This window comes from Phasianus colchicus, chromosome Z, assembly GCF_987193195.1.
Source record: "Phasianus colchicus chromosome Z, bPhaCol1.hap1.1, whole genome shotgun sequence".
NCBI lineage: Eukaryota > Metazoa > Chordata > Aves > Galliformes > Phasianidae > Phasianus > Phasianus colchicus.
The window spans coordinates 82,655,402-82,668,404 of record NC_143476.1 but is presented as its reverse complement, the minus strand read 5'-3'; the positions used below and the strand labels follow the sequence as shown (position 1 = coordinate 82,668,404).

At 42.9% G+C, this 13,003-nt stretch overlaps 1 protein-coding gene across 3 annotated transcripts; it reads left to right on the top strand.

Moving 5' to 3' along the window:
• Positions 1-26: 26 nt before the first annotated feature.
• Positions 27-12,900, top strand: ARHGEF39 (Rho guanine nucleotide exchange factor 39). 3 transcript variants are annotated; one of them, XM_090131085.1, is made up of 12 exons: positions 59-119; positions 155-405; positions 1,122-1,322; positions 2,668-2,827; positions 3,369-3,463; positions 3,814-3,934; positions 5,411-5,529; positions 7,044-7,114; positions 7,717-7,845; positions 10,554-10,783; positions 11,585-11,673; positions 11,862-12,339. In XM_090131085.1, exons 4-12 carry the CDS (start codon positions 2,681-2,683, stop codon positions 11,875-11,877), a joined length of 1,017 nt encoding a protein of 338 aa, XP_089987211.1. In that variant the 5' UTR covers positions 59-119; positions 155-405; positions 1,122-1,322; positions 2,668-2,680; the 3' UTR covers positions 11,878-12,339. The 3 variants fall into 3 exon arrangements, with proteins under 3 accessions (XP_089987212.1, XP_089987211.1, XP_089987210.1); XM_090131084.1 differs by having other exon boundaries at positions 83-405; XM_090131086.1 differs by lacking the exons at positions 59-119; positions 155-405; positions 1,122-1,322 and adding an exon at positions 27-52 and having other exon boundaries at positions 11,862-12,900.
• Positions 12,901-13,003: the final 103 nt, after the last annotated feature.

Sequence of the window (13,003 nt, the reverse complement as noted above, 5' to 3'; positions counted from 1 at the left end):
TCGGGGCGGAGCTCGGTTTGAACGCGGAGCGGCGGCCGCGGGGCCGGAGCAGGTAACGGGCGGCGGTGCCAGGGAGGAGGGGAGCGCCGAGGGGCGGCGGTGCGGTGCGGTGCGGTGCGGTGCGGTGCGGTGCGGTGCGGTGCGGTGCGGTTAGGTTAGGTTAGGTTAAGTGCGGTGCTACGCTCCCCGCCCTGCCCTGCATTGCCCTGCCCGGCTGAGGGTCGCGCGTAGCCGCCCTGGGAGCGTCAACATGGCGCCAGGACAGCCCGGGGGTCGGGGCAGCAGCAGCAAACCGGGGCACGGTGCGGGGCGGCGGGCAGAAAGAAGGGGATGATAAGGAGAATCCGTGCGGACACGCTGGGGCCTCTTCAGGAAGCAGGGAGCTGGAGCAGGGCTCCTGCGGAGGTGTGTGTGATGGATGCTTACCTGCTGGGTGTGTGATGGGTTCAGGCCATGGCACTGCTGCCCAGAGCTGTGGTGCCCCATCCTGGCGATGCTCAAGGTCGGGTTGGATGAGGTCCTGGGTAGCCTGAGCTGGTAACATAGGGCTTGATAGGCACTCGGGGAGAGACAGTCCAGATAAGAAGCAGCTCTGAAGGGAGTCTGGAGGAGCCTGACAAGGGACAGCATGCACAGCATGTGTGCATCATCTCCTGCTCGCTGCGTAGGGAGCCCATTGCAAGCAATCTAGTGAGTCTCTGCAGTGTGCACCAAATTGGTGGCCTTACAAGTAGTCCTAATTGCAGGTTGGTCTTCCAGGACTCCCCAAACTCTCTGGGGAAGTTTGAAAAAAAAACAAAGAAAACCATGCAGGTTTCACAGAATCACAGAATCATTTGGGTTGGAAGAGACCCTTGAACGTCACCTGGTCCAACTCCCCTGCAGTGAACAGGGATGCCCACGGCTCCATCAGGTGCTCAGAGCCCCTTCACTCCAACCTTGGGTGTCTCCAGGGGCATCCACTGCCTCTGTGGGAAGCCTGTTTCAGTGCCTCATCACCCTGACTGTAAAAAAATTCTTCCTTATATTCAATAAATCTCCCCTCTTTCAGTTTGAAGCCATTTCTCCTTGTCCTACCACCACAGATACTGATGAAGAGTCTGTCCCCGTCTTCCTTACAGCCCCCCATTGGACACAGACAGGCTGCCCTCAGGTGTCCCCCAGCCTTCCATTCTCCAGGCTGCACAGCCCAGCTCTCTCAGCCCGTCCTCGCAGGGAGCTGCTCCATCCCTGACCATTTGTGTGGCCCTCCTCCGGACGCTCTCCAACAGGCCCCCGTCTCTCCTGTGCTGAGCACTCCAGCTGTGGACGCAGTGCTCCAGGTGAGGTGTCACAGCGCAGAGCAGAGGGGCAGGATCCCCTCCCTCGCCCTGCTGGCCGCGCTGCCCAGGATGCAGCCCAGGATCCGGCCGGCTGTCTGGACCCCCAGGTCCTTTCCGGCAGGGCTGTGCTCTGTCCCTACATCCCCCGGCTCGTACCGGCAGTGGGGGTTGCCATGACCCTGGTTTCTATCTGGTCAGGATGCGACCATAAGGGAATAGTATGCATGGAGTGCAAGCACTCGAAAGTTTTACCCTTCTCGGGGGCAGTGTGCAAGGACTATTGCTCTTGAAACCATCCTGTTAGGCTGTTAAGACTTCAGAGGAATACCGAGATATCAAGAGGAATAGCAAGAGTAAGATAACAATGAGATTTTTTTTGGGAGGATGTTAGAACTAGTGAATTCAGAAGCGTCACTGGAAAGATTAGCAGAGCATCTTGAAGTCATTAGTTACACAAACACTGTTCAATAGTTTTTATACTGACAAATGCCTTTCTCTGCAACAACATAGATTTCTGTGCTAGCATAGCTTGAATGTTTGTGAACCAGAACGTTTTTATGGGTAGCTCAAGACGGAGTGGCAAGCTTCCCCTGAAACCACAGACTTTACATCATGGCAAGCATGCAACAAGCCGCTCTTCCTTTTCATCAAAAGAAAGCTTGATGTAACGAATGCTGTGTGGCACGCGCTTCTTTCTCTGGGAGAGGTTGGTGAGAGTGTTTTTCTGTATTAGAAAAACATGATGCTCTTGAAGAAGAGCAGCAGTGAAGCCTGTTAATAAGTGCACACGATGGTTCATGTCGGTTTCTCAGGCTCTCACCTCTGAAATGACAAACCCCTGCTAGAAAATAGCAGTGCAGAACACTCACTTCTAGCAGATCCTCCATGGGGAAAAAACAATCTCTCTCCTCACCTGTTTTCTATGTCTCTATGCTGTACCTCTTCAACCTGCAGGTGAGGTGTCTGTGTTTATTGTGTCTGTGACTTGAGTGAGAATTCTGCATGAAGGATGGCCTAAAGCACAGGAAGCAACAGTAGTGGGCTAGGAAAGTAGGTGGGATTGCTTGCTTAAGTTTTGCTTACGGATGCATGTAATGTACTGCTTCTCTTGCTTTCAGTCTGGCCTTACTGTCACCTTTCCTCTGGTTGATGGAAGGCTTCACAAGTAAGAACGCAGAAGGAAGCTGAGGAAGCTGTTATTGAATGTTACTGTTAACTGACTTCCTGTCTTCCACAGAAACTGTAGAATTTGTATCTTAGAATTGTACCCTTCGGCCCGTGATGTGCATTTGTTGTGTGTCCATCTCACCTGGCTCTCAGAAGTGGTTCCCTTTCTGTTTATCAGCCCTGAGGCTACCATGAGCTACTCACCCCTTCCACCGATGGCTGGAGCAAACACAGTGGAAGAGCAGAGGGCTCGCTGGGAGAGAAAGCGCAGCCGCACAGCCAAGGAGCTGCTGGTAACAGAGCACAGATACCTCGAGCAGCTGGATTTGGTGGTAACGGTGTGTATTCGGGCCCTTCTGATACATGGCTACCCTCAAGAAGCACGTTTCTTTCTGGCATCACGAGGTCACAGAACATGAATTAGGTGCATCTATACAACATGTGACAAATCAGTCTTTATGTTGCTGAGCCTGAAAGCTATTTTTTTTTCTTCTGTCGTTTACCTCCTGTTATGCATCTGATAGCTTGTGCTTTTGGTCTTTTGGCTTTGGTCCATATCCAGCCATAAGTTTTGATTGTACAGGGGACTTGGTTTCAGGTGCTTGAAACGTATAAAACATGGGGGCATAGAGGACACAGAGAGAGATTAAAAAGTAGGTGGTTAAAAACAGATGCATCTCGGAATACTGAAATAGACTCAGTCACGTGTTTACAGCTATGGTCAAAGTCGCCAAAAATACTTATGTATAACGATAGATATTTTACATAGGTGCTCACGATACCTTCTGAGCTTGAGTTTGCAGGCTGCAACTTCTTGCCCCCGCTCAGTGCTAAGAATGATCTTTGAATTACCTGTAATTTTTAATTCTTTCTGTTTAGTTCTTTGTGACAATTTTAAAGGCCAAAGGGACACTGAAACCTGCTGTAATGGAAACCATATTTGGACCCCTGGAATCCATATATTCTGCCAGCCAGTAAGTGAACAAACTCTAATGGGAAAAAGCTTTACTGTGAGCGTGATGGAGCACTGGAACAGGCTGTCCAGAGAGGTGGGGGAGACACCTGGAACTAGGTGATCTTTAAGGTCCCTTCTGTTCTATGGTTGTTTTCTGGATAGTTTAAACCCAGTAAGTCTACTCTGTAGTATTTTTAAGGGTTATCTTCTGCAGATTGTTCTATGACCACCCAGCATACGTTCTGGTAGAAATTGAATGTGAGATGGAGGCTGGCAAATGAAAGTAAGCATAGGAGTGAACCAGAAGGAGCTGGGGAAGTGGTATCAGAAATGTACTCTTGCCTAATTATCTTTCCTCCTTGTCCACAGAGTTCTGTCGCTTCACCTGGAGAGAGGCAATTTAGGACTAGGATTGGAAAATTTCTGTCAGAAATTGGAGCTCTACGGTCATTATGCTGAGAATTTCGAACAGGCAAATAAAACTTTGATGGTATGTATCTCCTTTACTCTTCCTGTTGTCTTTTCCCACCTCTCCATTCTTTGAAGCATTATTTTGCTTTTGCTTCTGATTCTTGAATGGTTGGTTTTCTTCCTTTTTCTGGGCTGTTTCCTGTCCTTCTGTCATAATAGAGTGGTAAAAACTGTTCTCTTTATTTAGAACTTCAGTTTTTTTTAAGTATGTTTCAGGTGTTTTAGTGTCTGTGTGTATGCACATACTGAGCTTTCTCTAACAGAGTAATGTTTTCACTTCCACTCCTTGGCTTGCAAGCCTGGAGAGTGTTTAGTGTAAACATTAGAGGACAGTGGTCTTTTTCCAGCCAATTATCAGGTCTCTCAATCTCCTCCACTGCCACTAGGTGTATCCTAGTGGTGGGATTTCCTTTTTCCTCCCCATTTTTTTTTTCTGCAGTAAAGGAAAATTCCTCCTTACCTTTCCACATATAGTCTGTCTTCTGAGATATTTCAGAAAAATGTGTTTTTATTTCTAAGTCCTGAAAGCTGTATCGGAAATTTAAACCACCTGACCTCCAGTTCTTGTCAGTGTTTATTGCTAGCTGCAGAATGTACTAGGATTTCTGTTCTTTTCTGCTTGCTCGCACATATTCATACTTTTGATTTTGGGTAGTTGTCTTGACGTGATAGGAATGAGGGGCTGCATTGCTTTGTCTTGAAATGAATGGCAAAAAGCCACAGGTGGTAATACTAATTTGTGGTTTAACCCCACAGCAGACTCAGCACCTGTCCATTGCTCACTCTTCCCCTCCTAGAGTGGTGGCGGAGAGAATCAGGAAAGAAACAAACTCAAAATACTTGTAGTTTTTATCTCAACCCATGAGTGCTAGTAAAATTTTGTATTTATGTTTATGTGTGTGTTTATGTATATATTTATACACACACAAAACAAAGGATGCACTGGTAGTGAGCACAGTTGCTCACAGTTGCTCACTACCAGTGCCCAGCTGGTCCTGCCCCACAGCCAACACCCTTCAGTTTTATACTTTTTTTACATGTTTCCTTGTGGTATGGAATTGGAATATTCCTATGCCCTGCTTAAGTCAGCCAGTTCTGTCCCTTCTCAGTCCCTTTGCTGGCAGGACTGTACAAGAAGTTGAAACGTCCTTGGCTCTGTGCAGCACTGCTCAGCAACAGCTAAACATCAGTGTGTTATCAACATAGACAAAATACAGCATCATACCAAATGCTATAAAGAAAAGGTTAACTGTGTCTCTGCTGGAACCAGAATGCTAGCTTAGCACTGCTGTGCATGTATGAAAAAGGGTTATAATTTAAACTACTCACTGGGAGATGGTGGTCAGAAGAAAGGAAATGGCTTGTCCATGGCCACAAAATAAGCTGCTGATGCTTGCATTTAGTTCTGAAGTTCTGTTTTCTAAGTGCTGGTGCAAACTAGCATGCGTATTTCTTTTGTAGTCACAAAACAATGTACCTTCTCTGCTGCATGCAGGAACAATTGAGGAAAAATAAATCATTCCAACGTTTTAAGAAGCTCCAAGAAACTCGACCTCAGTTTCAAGGGAGGAAGCTAGAGGATTTGCTTCCTTTGCCTCTGCAGAGGTTGCACCAGTAAGTAAGAAGTTCTGAGTCCTCAAGGTGTTAGTATGAGAAAGTAAACATACACATATACTGTCTTGCTAATAGTAATATTATATGTCTCCAAATTGGAGCATGTAGACTGCAGTGAAATGGTCTTCAAGATGTACCTGTAAACAGAATCAGTGTATCTGGATGGTGACTTAAGTAGAGAGATTGCTTTGTTTAGTCCTGGCTCCTAAGACCTTTATTTAGCTCTCAGGTAGAATCAGAGTCATCTTGGTGGCTGAAGTTAGGCCCTCAACAAAAGCAAGCTGTCTGAAACACCACAGAAGTGCTGCTCCTAGCTAGAGATTGCTGTGCTCTGCTTTTGTGCAGGTTGCTGATCTGGAGCATGACTCCCTTCTTGTAAATGGTTGTTCTTGGAGAGAGATGAGATGAAGTCAGGGGTGCTTTCCTCCTCTCTCTGGTTATCAGGACCATATTTTCTTTGTATTTGCTTTTCTTTTGGTGCCTGCCACAGTTGTCTGAGACAGACAGATCCCATCTGGATTGCTGCCCTCTCCTTGAGGCATCCTTTGAAGGGGCAGGCTGACTGCATGAGGAGAGTGCTGCATGCACTCAGTGGCTGCCTGTTTTGGAGAAGGGTGTGAGGGTAATACAGAACCTAGGTGAGGCTCTGGGATCCTGGCCGCAGCTGCTGTAGGACAAGTAACTGCTCTTTAGCCATGGCCTTATCCTTACTACAGTACATTTAAGAGATCAGAGCCTTGTTCATTTGAAAATAAAGGGTTAAGCATACCACAGTCTTTGAGGTAGCGTTATACAACTTTTTTAATCTACTTAGTAAATGTAAGCATTCTTTTTTACTGTAATTCTTTGGGTCATTCCTTTGAATTTGTAAGACAACAGTATATTTCTTGGAGAAATTATGCCTTTTTAACAGAAGGACTATCTTTTTCATTAATCAGCTCTTTCATATTCACTTTTCAGTTACATATACTGCAGGTGAGATGACTTCTACCATTTCATGAATCTGTTCAATATTGTATTTGTTCTGTCATTTCAGACTGAAAATAATTTGATTTTATTGGGAGAAGCTAGTTGCGGAGATTTGATTCTTTTTAGCTAAGACTGGACAGGAATACCTTTATTTTCGTTGTAGACAGGGAACATATGGCATCAATGCTTCCATTCATAAATAAAAAAGAAACAAAAAAACAGTTGTTCAAAGCGAAATGTCTGTAATTGAAGGCATTCTTATGAATCTTGAAGTTGTCTCAGTTCCTGATGAAATAGTAAGTGAAGTTGTTCTTACCAGCTCCCCAGGAAGTTCCAGAGGCTTGGAAATGTATAAAAAATGTAGGGTAATATAACTGATACATCTGAAGATAAAATGAGTGTGAACAATGAAATATGACCCAAAGCTGCATGGCTAGATTTAGAGGTGTGTACTCTGTGTGCTGATGGCACACTGTTAATGATTTTGATAATAAAGGTGATATTTCTGTTCCTGGTACTGTGCAATAAAACTTCTTCTATCTTAGGTACAAGCATTTCCTCAGAGACCTGCTGGAGAACACCAACCCAGGCAGTGCTGAGTACCAGGAACTTGCAAGTATGATACCATCTGTAAACACTGCTGCTTTGATTTCCCCAATAAATACTAGCATTTTTATCAGTGTTAGCTTCCTTGCTAACATTTTCAGTCCAGTTTTTTGTCTGTTTCCCCAAGAAGAAAAATCTTGTTTGGGTTTCCCGTGTATTACTGTTTTCCATCACCATTTTGATTGACAACTCTTCCTGAGAAAGAATAGGGAATTGCAATGTAGACTGTCCTACTGGGAAACTGGTGTAGGGGTTAAATTGGAAAAATATCTGTTCTATTTGTCACATACCTCAGTTTTCTAGGATAATTAATGTCACATCTTCCTGCAGCCAGCGTCATCTACAGTGGGGCATTTGTTTCTTGTTCTTGCTTCTAAATCCATTTGCATAGTATTTCACTGGCAAATAAATATTTTCCAGAATCACAAAAATGTTGTCTGGAAGGAGTCTTCTGATGGCTTCTAGTGTAATCTCTTTCTGAAATTAGGGAATAAATTTGTTATTGATACTTGGTTTAAAACATTTGCTTCCTAATTTCACCTTATGTTTTCACAGCAAGATAGTATACATACTCATTTGTGATAACCTGAAAATATGCTGCTATAATTTCAGGGGCTGTGAAATCTGTTTCTGAGGTATCTCAGTGGGTTCAGGACATTGTTCGTAAGAGAGAGAACTCACTGCAGCTGCACAGGGTTCAGAAACTCCTCAAAGGACAGAAGATCCAGGTGTTGACTCCAGGTAGGTCCTACAGATGGCTCTGTTTTCCTTCTGCCAAGCTGAGACAACTGGGAGTAGGCTTGCCTTCATCTCTGACTCTACTCATGTCAGTCAGATTTCCCTTTCTGACCTGAATTTCATAGGTAGTAAAATAATGTAATTAGAAATTTAGGCACCTTTTTAATTTTTAAGTAAAGATAAGCAGCATATTAGATGTCTGACATTCAGATAAAAGGAGCTGGTGACATGCATTCAGAAACTTAGTTCACAGAAACCCAAGGAGGTCTGGAATATAAGTCCTGGGTGGCAACGAGAGAAAGAAACTGAATTATTTTGGAGGAAAAATTCATAAGCTTCTGCTCACACGTTATACATGAAAACATCTTTTAGCTGCAAGGTTAAATTCTGTCAGAAATCAGAGTATTTGTACTGGTAGCTGAGATATATAAAATCACAGTCACTGGCATGTAAGATCATCTAGTTGGATGACAAGATTTTTTGGGATCTGTTGTTTGGCCAGTGGCTCTCCATGCCCAGAACATGCTCCAAGGTACACATGGAACATTGTGAGAAATATGTCCAGTTTGGACAAATATGAGCTGACCACTGGGGGCTTCATCCATACCTACACACCTTCACTAAAATTTGCTGTTGCAGAGGTCATCTAGAAACACTGCAGCAGTTGGAAAGTTAAAGGTCTCTAAGATGCACCCCCACACATCTGTAACTGTGATGGTACTTTTTTTTTCTTTGTACGTAGGGGTTATGGGGTGAAAGTAGAAAAAATAATTTGCTAATCACAAGTTATTCTCCAGTATGTGCAGTCAATATGCAGATCAATTTACATTTCTCTTTCCTATTCTACTCACAATCCTTTTGGTGATGGTGGCTGAAATGGAGCTAGTGCAGGTATGCTGTGTTACTAAACATTTGAGCATAGGTGGAGGTGCTTGGACTCATTGGGATAGTGCATGTGAAAAAAGGCAAAAAAAGCTATCTTAAGTAACAGAGTTAATAAGATGACTGTAAGTGGAAGGCAAAAAAAAAAAAAAGGAAAGCAAAAAAACTAGAGTAGCTGGACCAGAAGTGGCTATCATTTGAAAGCCAAGGCCCACTTTTTTTTTTTTTTCTTTTTTTTTTTTTTGTTCCTCATATTTTGAGATCTGTATTAGGACAAATTTTGCGAGTCTAGAGATAACTTTCCGTTGACTTGGACAGAGAATTATGATTATAATGCTTTCCATTAGCAGCAGTAAAATAGGTCTTGTTAGATGTGATAAACAAAAAAGTCAGCAGCTGCAGAGTATTACTGGTTCTTTGCAAACTCGACAACATTGTTTGTCCAGCAACTAGCTAGCTTCACAGATTTCTAAGGATTGCATCCTATTAGTAGGGAGAAAGAGGTCAGAAAATGTAATGTTTGTAGATTCAAGGAAAAGTGGTTTTGGAGTTAAGTTTCTCATACTGGTGTTGTCTCTGACAATACCAATATTGCTCACAATGCAACGAGACCCTGCTTTTCTTGCTGCTTTTCATATGTAGAGCAAACACCATCTCAGCTAGAACTGTCTCCTTGACATAAAATGCTGTTCTTGTCATCTCTAGCTTCCGTAGGGGAGTTTCCCTAGACTTCACAAGAATTTCCACATGCCAACATGGAATACTGAAAATGCATCACTATTCATTCCCACACAGTCCAGCTCAGTCTATATGTTATTGAACCTGATCACAGCATAGCATGAGGGAAATGATGCCCAGCCCCACACCAACACCTTCTTTCCATTTGTTTTTTAAACTTGAACTGATGCCTGCACCTTTCCATTCTGTTCTTCAGTTTCCTGTTCTGATAGGAGACACCATTTCTGTAGACTGAGCTAAGCAGCAGTTCACTTGTCTCTGTTTTCTAAGTGTAGTATGCTAAGACACACCATCCATACTTGACACAGTGCTGTTCTCTAAAAGAATGCAAGCACAGCTTGCACAGCAATAGCACAAAAAACAGTGGCTGAAATTCTCTGGCAGCTGTTTCCCAGACCAAGACAGGTGGTGGTATCATATTAAGGCTTTGGATTGTTATAAATAATCTTCTTTCTGGCACGTGTTTTCACTAAGAGTTAATGGCTATTGTCTACAATAATGCTGTTTAGAAGCAGAGCTTTAATTATTCCATTTTGTGTATGTGGTTTTTTTTTTTTTTAATTATTGCCTATAGTTAAGTCTTTCAATTATTTTTTTTTTCCTGCTGATTTCTCTACTTTATTATTGCTGTTCATTTTGTGACCCTATCTGTAGTCTAATAAAGTTGCCTACTGAAGCCCTTTTTAGCATCTCATTTTTGTCTCCCTTTGCTGTCTTTCATTACAGCAGCAATCTCCATTCTGTAATTTGTTAACTAGTAGAGGTTTGTATTTATTTAGATGACCTGTGAAATATTTTTTATCAGCACACATAAGCAGAAAAAAACCCCAGGAGAAATATAATAAATATTCAAACTTCAGGCTGACTTCTGTTTTGTTGTTAATGACAAACAATTGAGTAACCCAGTTTAAGACAGCTCGTGGAATCTGAATTAAGACATGTTGACACACTCGTGCCTTCTAGTGGCTGGGATAGGTACAGAGCCTGGTAATTTACCAGAGTAGCTCACGGTATTCTTTTTTGTAATGGTAAATCCTTTCTTGTGCCAATGATTGTCTGACAACTGTCTTTATTTTTTTCTTGAATGCTAGGGCGCTGGTATATCCGTGAAGGCTGGCTTTTGGTTGTGCCCTCGAAGGGCGAAGAATTGAAGCGCAGGATGTTCTTCCTTTTTTCTGATATCTTTATTTCAACAAAGCCCTGCCACCCACTGCATCTGCTGAACTCCAATAAATTTGCCTGCACAGCTGTCTATCCCCTTAACCAGTGTGTCGTGGATAAAGTATTTGGCCACACTCAGAGTGAGGGAGGGCTCCTCAGTGTAAGTCTTCCTGCCTCTGCCCGGCAGAAGTATCAGTGGGTCAGATTGCAAATCAAGTCTCTAACTGCCTCAGCAGCAGCATGGCTGAGGTGTAAGTGGGGACAATGGTAAATGCAAAGAACTGGTCTGAGTTAGGGCAGCTCTTCTCTTTTGGGCAGGCTGTCTTTTCCCCTTCATCAAGCCCTGCTTGTTCCACATAGGTCAGCTGAGGAGAGTCTGATCACACTCTGATGTGACCTCAACTGAGCATATGCTTGTGTCATGCGCCCCACAGCCTCATGACAAGCAATATGCAGCATTACAGTGACTGTGGAATTAGTTCAGAGAGAAGCCTGAAAAATAGAGAATGCAGAAATAGGGTGGAATGGGTATTGCTTTGCCTATAACTCTTTGAGAACTGCAGGGGGCTCTGACTGGGAGTAATGCCTTAGGTGAGGGTTTTAAATTCGGGCTTTTCTAGACTGCAGCACCTGGGAGGCTTTGTTGACTCATTGTTTGAGTGTAAGCTATAAAAATGAATTCTTTGTTAAATCGTGTGTTTGTAGTTAATGGTACTGGAAGGACCTCTAGAGGCAGCTTGAAATAATAGAGAAAACTGAAAGACCAGTAGATACAGATTGGCACTGCTGACTTCCAAACACTGCTAAATCAAAGCAAGCTGACATCTGTAGCTAGAAGTCTAGCTGTGCTCTGTTCTTTCCAGCCTGTGTGCCAATGCAAAACGTTTCTAATATCTGTGAAAAAAAAAAAAAATGGCAGAAATCAACATGCGGGACTGAGTCTCTTCCATTTGTCTTTCAGCTTTCCTTCCCACACAAGACACTATTGTTGATGTCCACTGACCAGCAAGATATTAATGATTGGCACCAGAGTCTCAGAACTGCAGTCAGGTAGGCCTTTATCTTCCAGAGGGACAGGGACAGAAGAATTATATTGACAGTCATATGGACATGTATATTTGAATCTATTATATGGCTGTAAGACTGATAGAGAAGATCTGACTGACAGCCAGAATGCAAGAGAGTAAAAAGAACAGACTTAAATTAACAGTAAACTTTCCCTTCATTTTCCTCTACAGGCAGCTGAAAGCCTGACCCATCTGATACAAGACAACCTAGAGGATGGCTGCTCTCTTGAATAGAAGCCAACATAAATTCAGGAAACATTCAGGGACGTACAGTAGGAGAGCTGTGTTTAGAGGAACACTGAACTTGTGAGATTTGGAATGTGTTGTCAGCTCTCTTAAACACCCGTGGCAAAAAATGGGTATGCACAATCAATTTGTACATTAAGAAGACTTTCCCCCAACTAACCTTAGTACCTTCTAGCTTTTCTACCCTTTTTCTCCTGAGATTATTAAGTCTAAGTACCACTAGAAGAAACCTTCACTTGCTTGCAATCATTAAATATTTTTTACCCAAATCATCACTGGCACATTTGAGTGTCTACCTTATCTTACTTTTGGCTTATAAATTCTTCAAATAAAATGGATGTTTTGGCTACCAGTAATGTAGACATAACACAGTCTTTTCAGCTAGTGCCAAAGGGCCACAGTCTTCTTCCCCTGACATATTTATTTTCCATCATTTGTACCCTTCTGTTTTTTACCAAAATGTTTTGAATAGTTTACCCTTCCTTCTCTAAGAGACAGATAAAACAATGCCATGTTTAGACTCCTACCTCTCATCAAATACCACACAAAAATTAATGTGCTGAGCTAACTGAGATGAACTGATAGGCAACAGTCACACTTACTTATGAAACATGGTTCACATTTCTGATCTGAGTCCTAAGAAATGATACAGTTGAAACAGCAGTGAAAAAACTGGGCAGTACATTCTGGGGCATTAGATTGCAGATGTGCTACAGTTCAGTTTGCTAAGGCAAAAGACCAATTTAAGGCTGCGGTAGGCTATTATTTTGAATTAAAGCCTCAACATTAATTTTTAATATGGGGAAGCTACGCAGCAACAACAGTTGGTTCATTTCTTCTGTTACAGAGAAAATACCTATAGATTGCACTAGATGATATGTTAGGTCATCTAGTGCAAGGCATGCAATTTCTTATTTCTAATGACCTTAGAACTGCACACCCTGCGGGTGATGACCTAACCTAATCCCCCCTTCAAACAGATTAAAGTCTCTGTAACATTCACTTTTCCTTTCCTTCCACGATATCTTATACTTTTAAAATTTCTCATTGGATTTCATTAAAGTAGA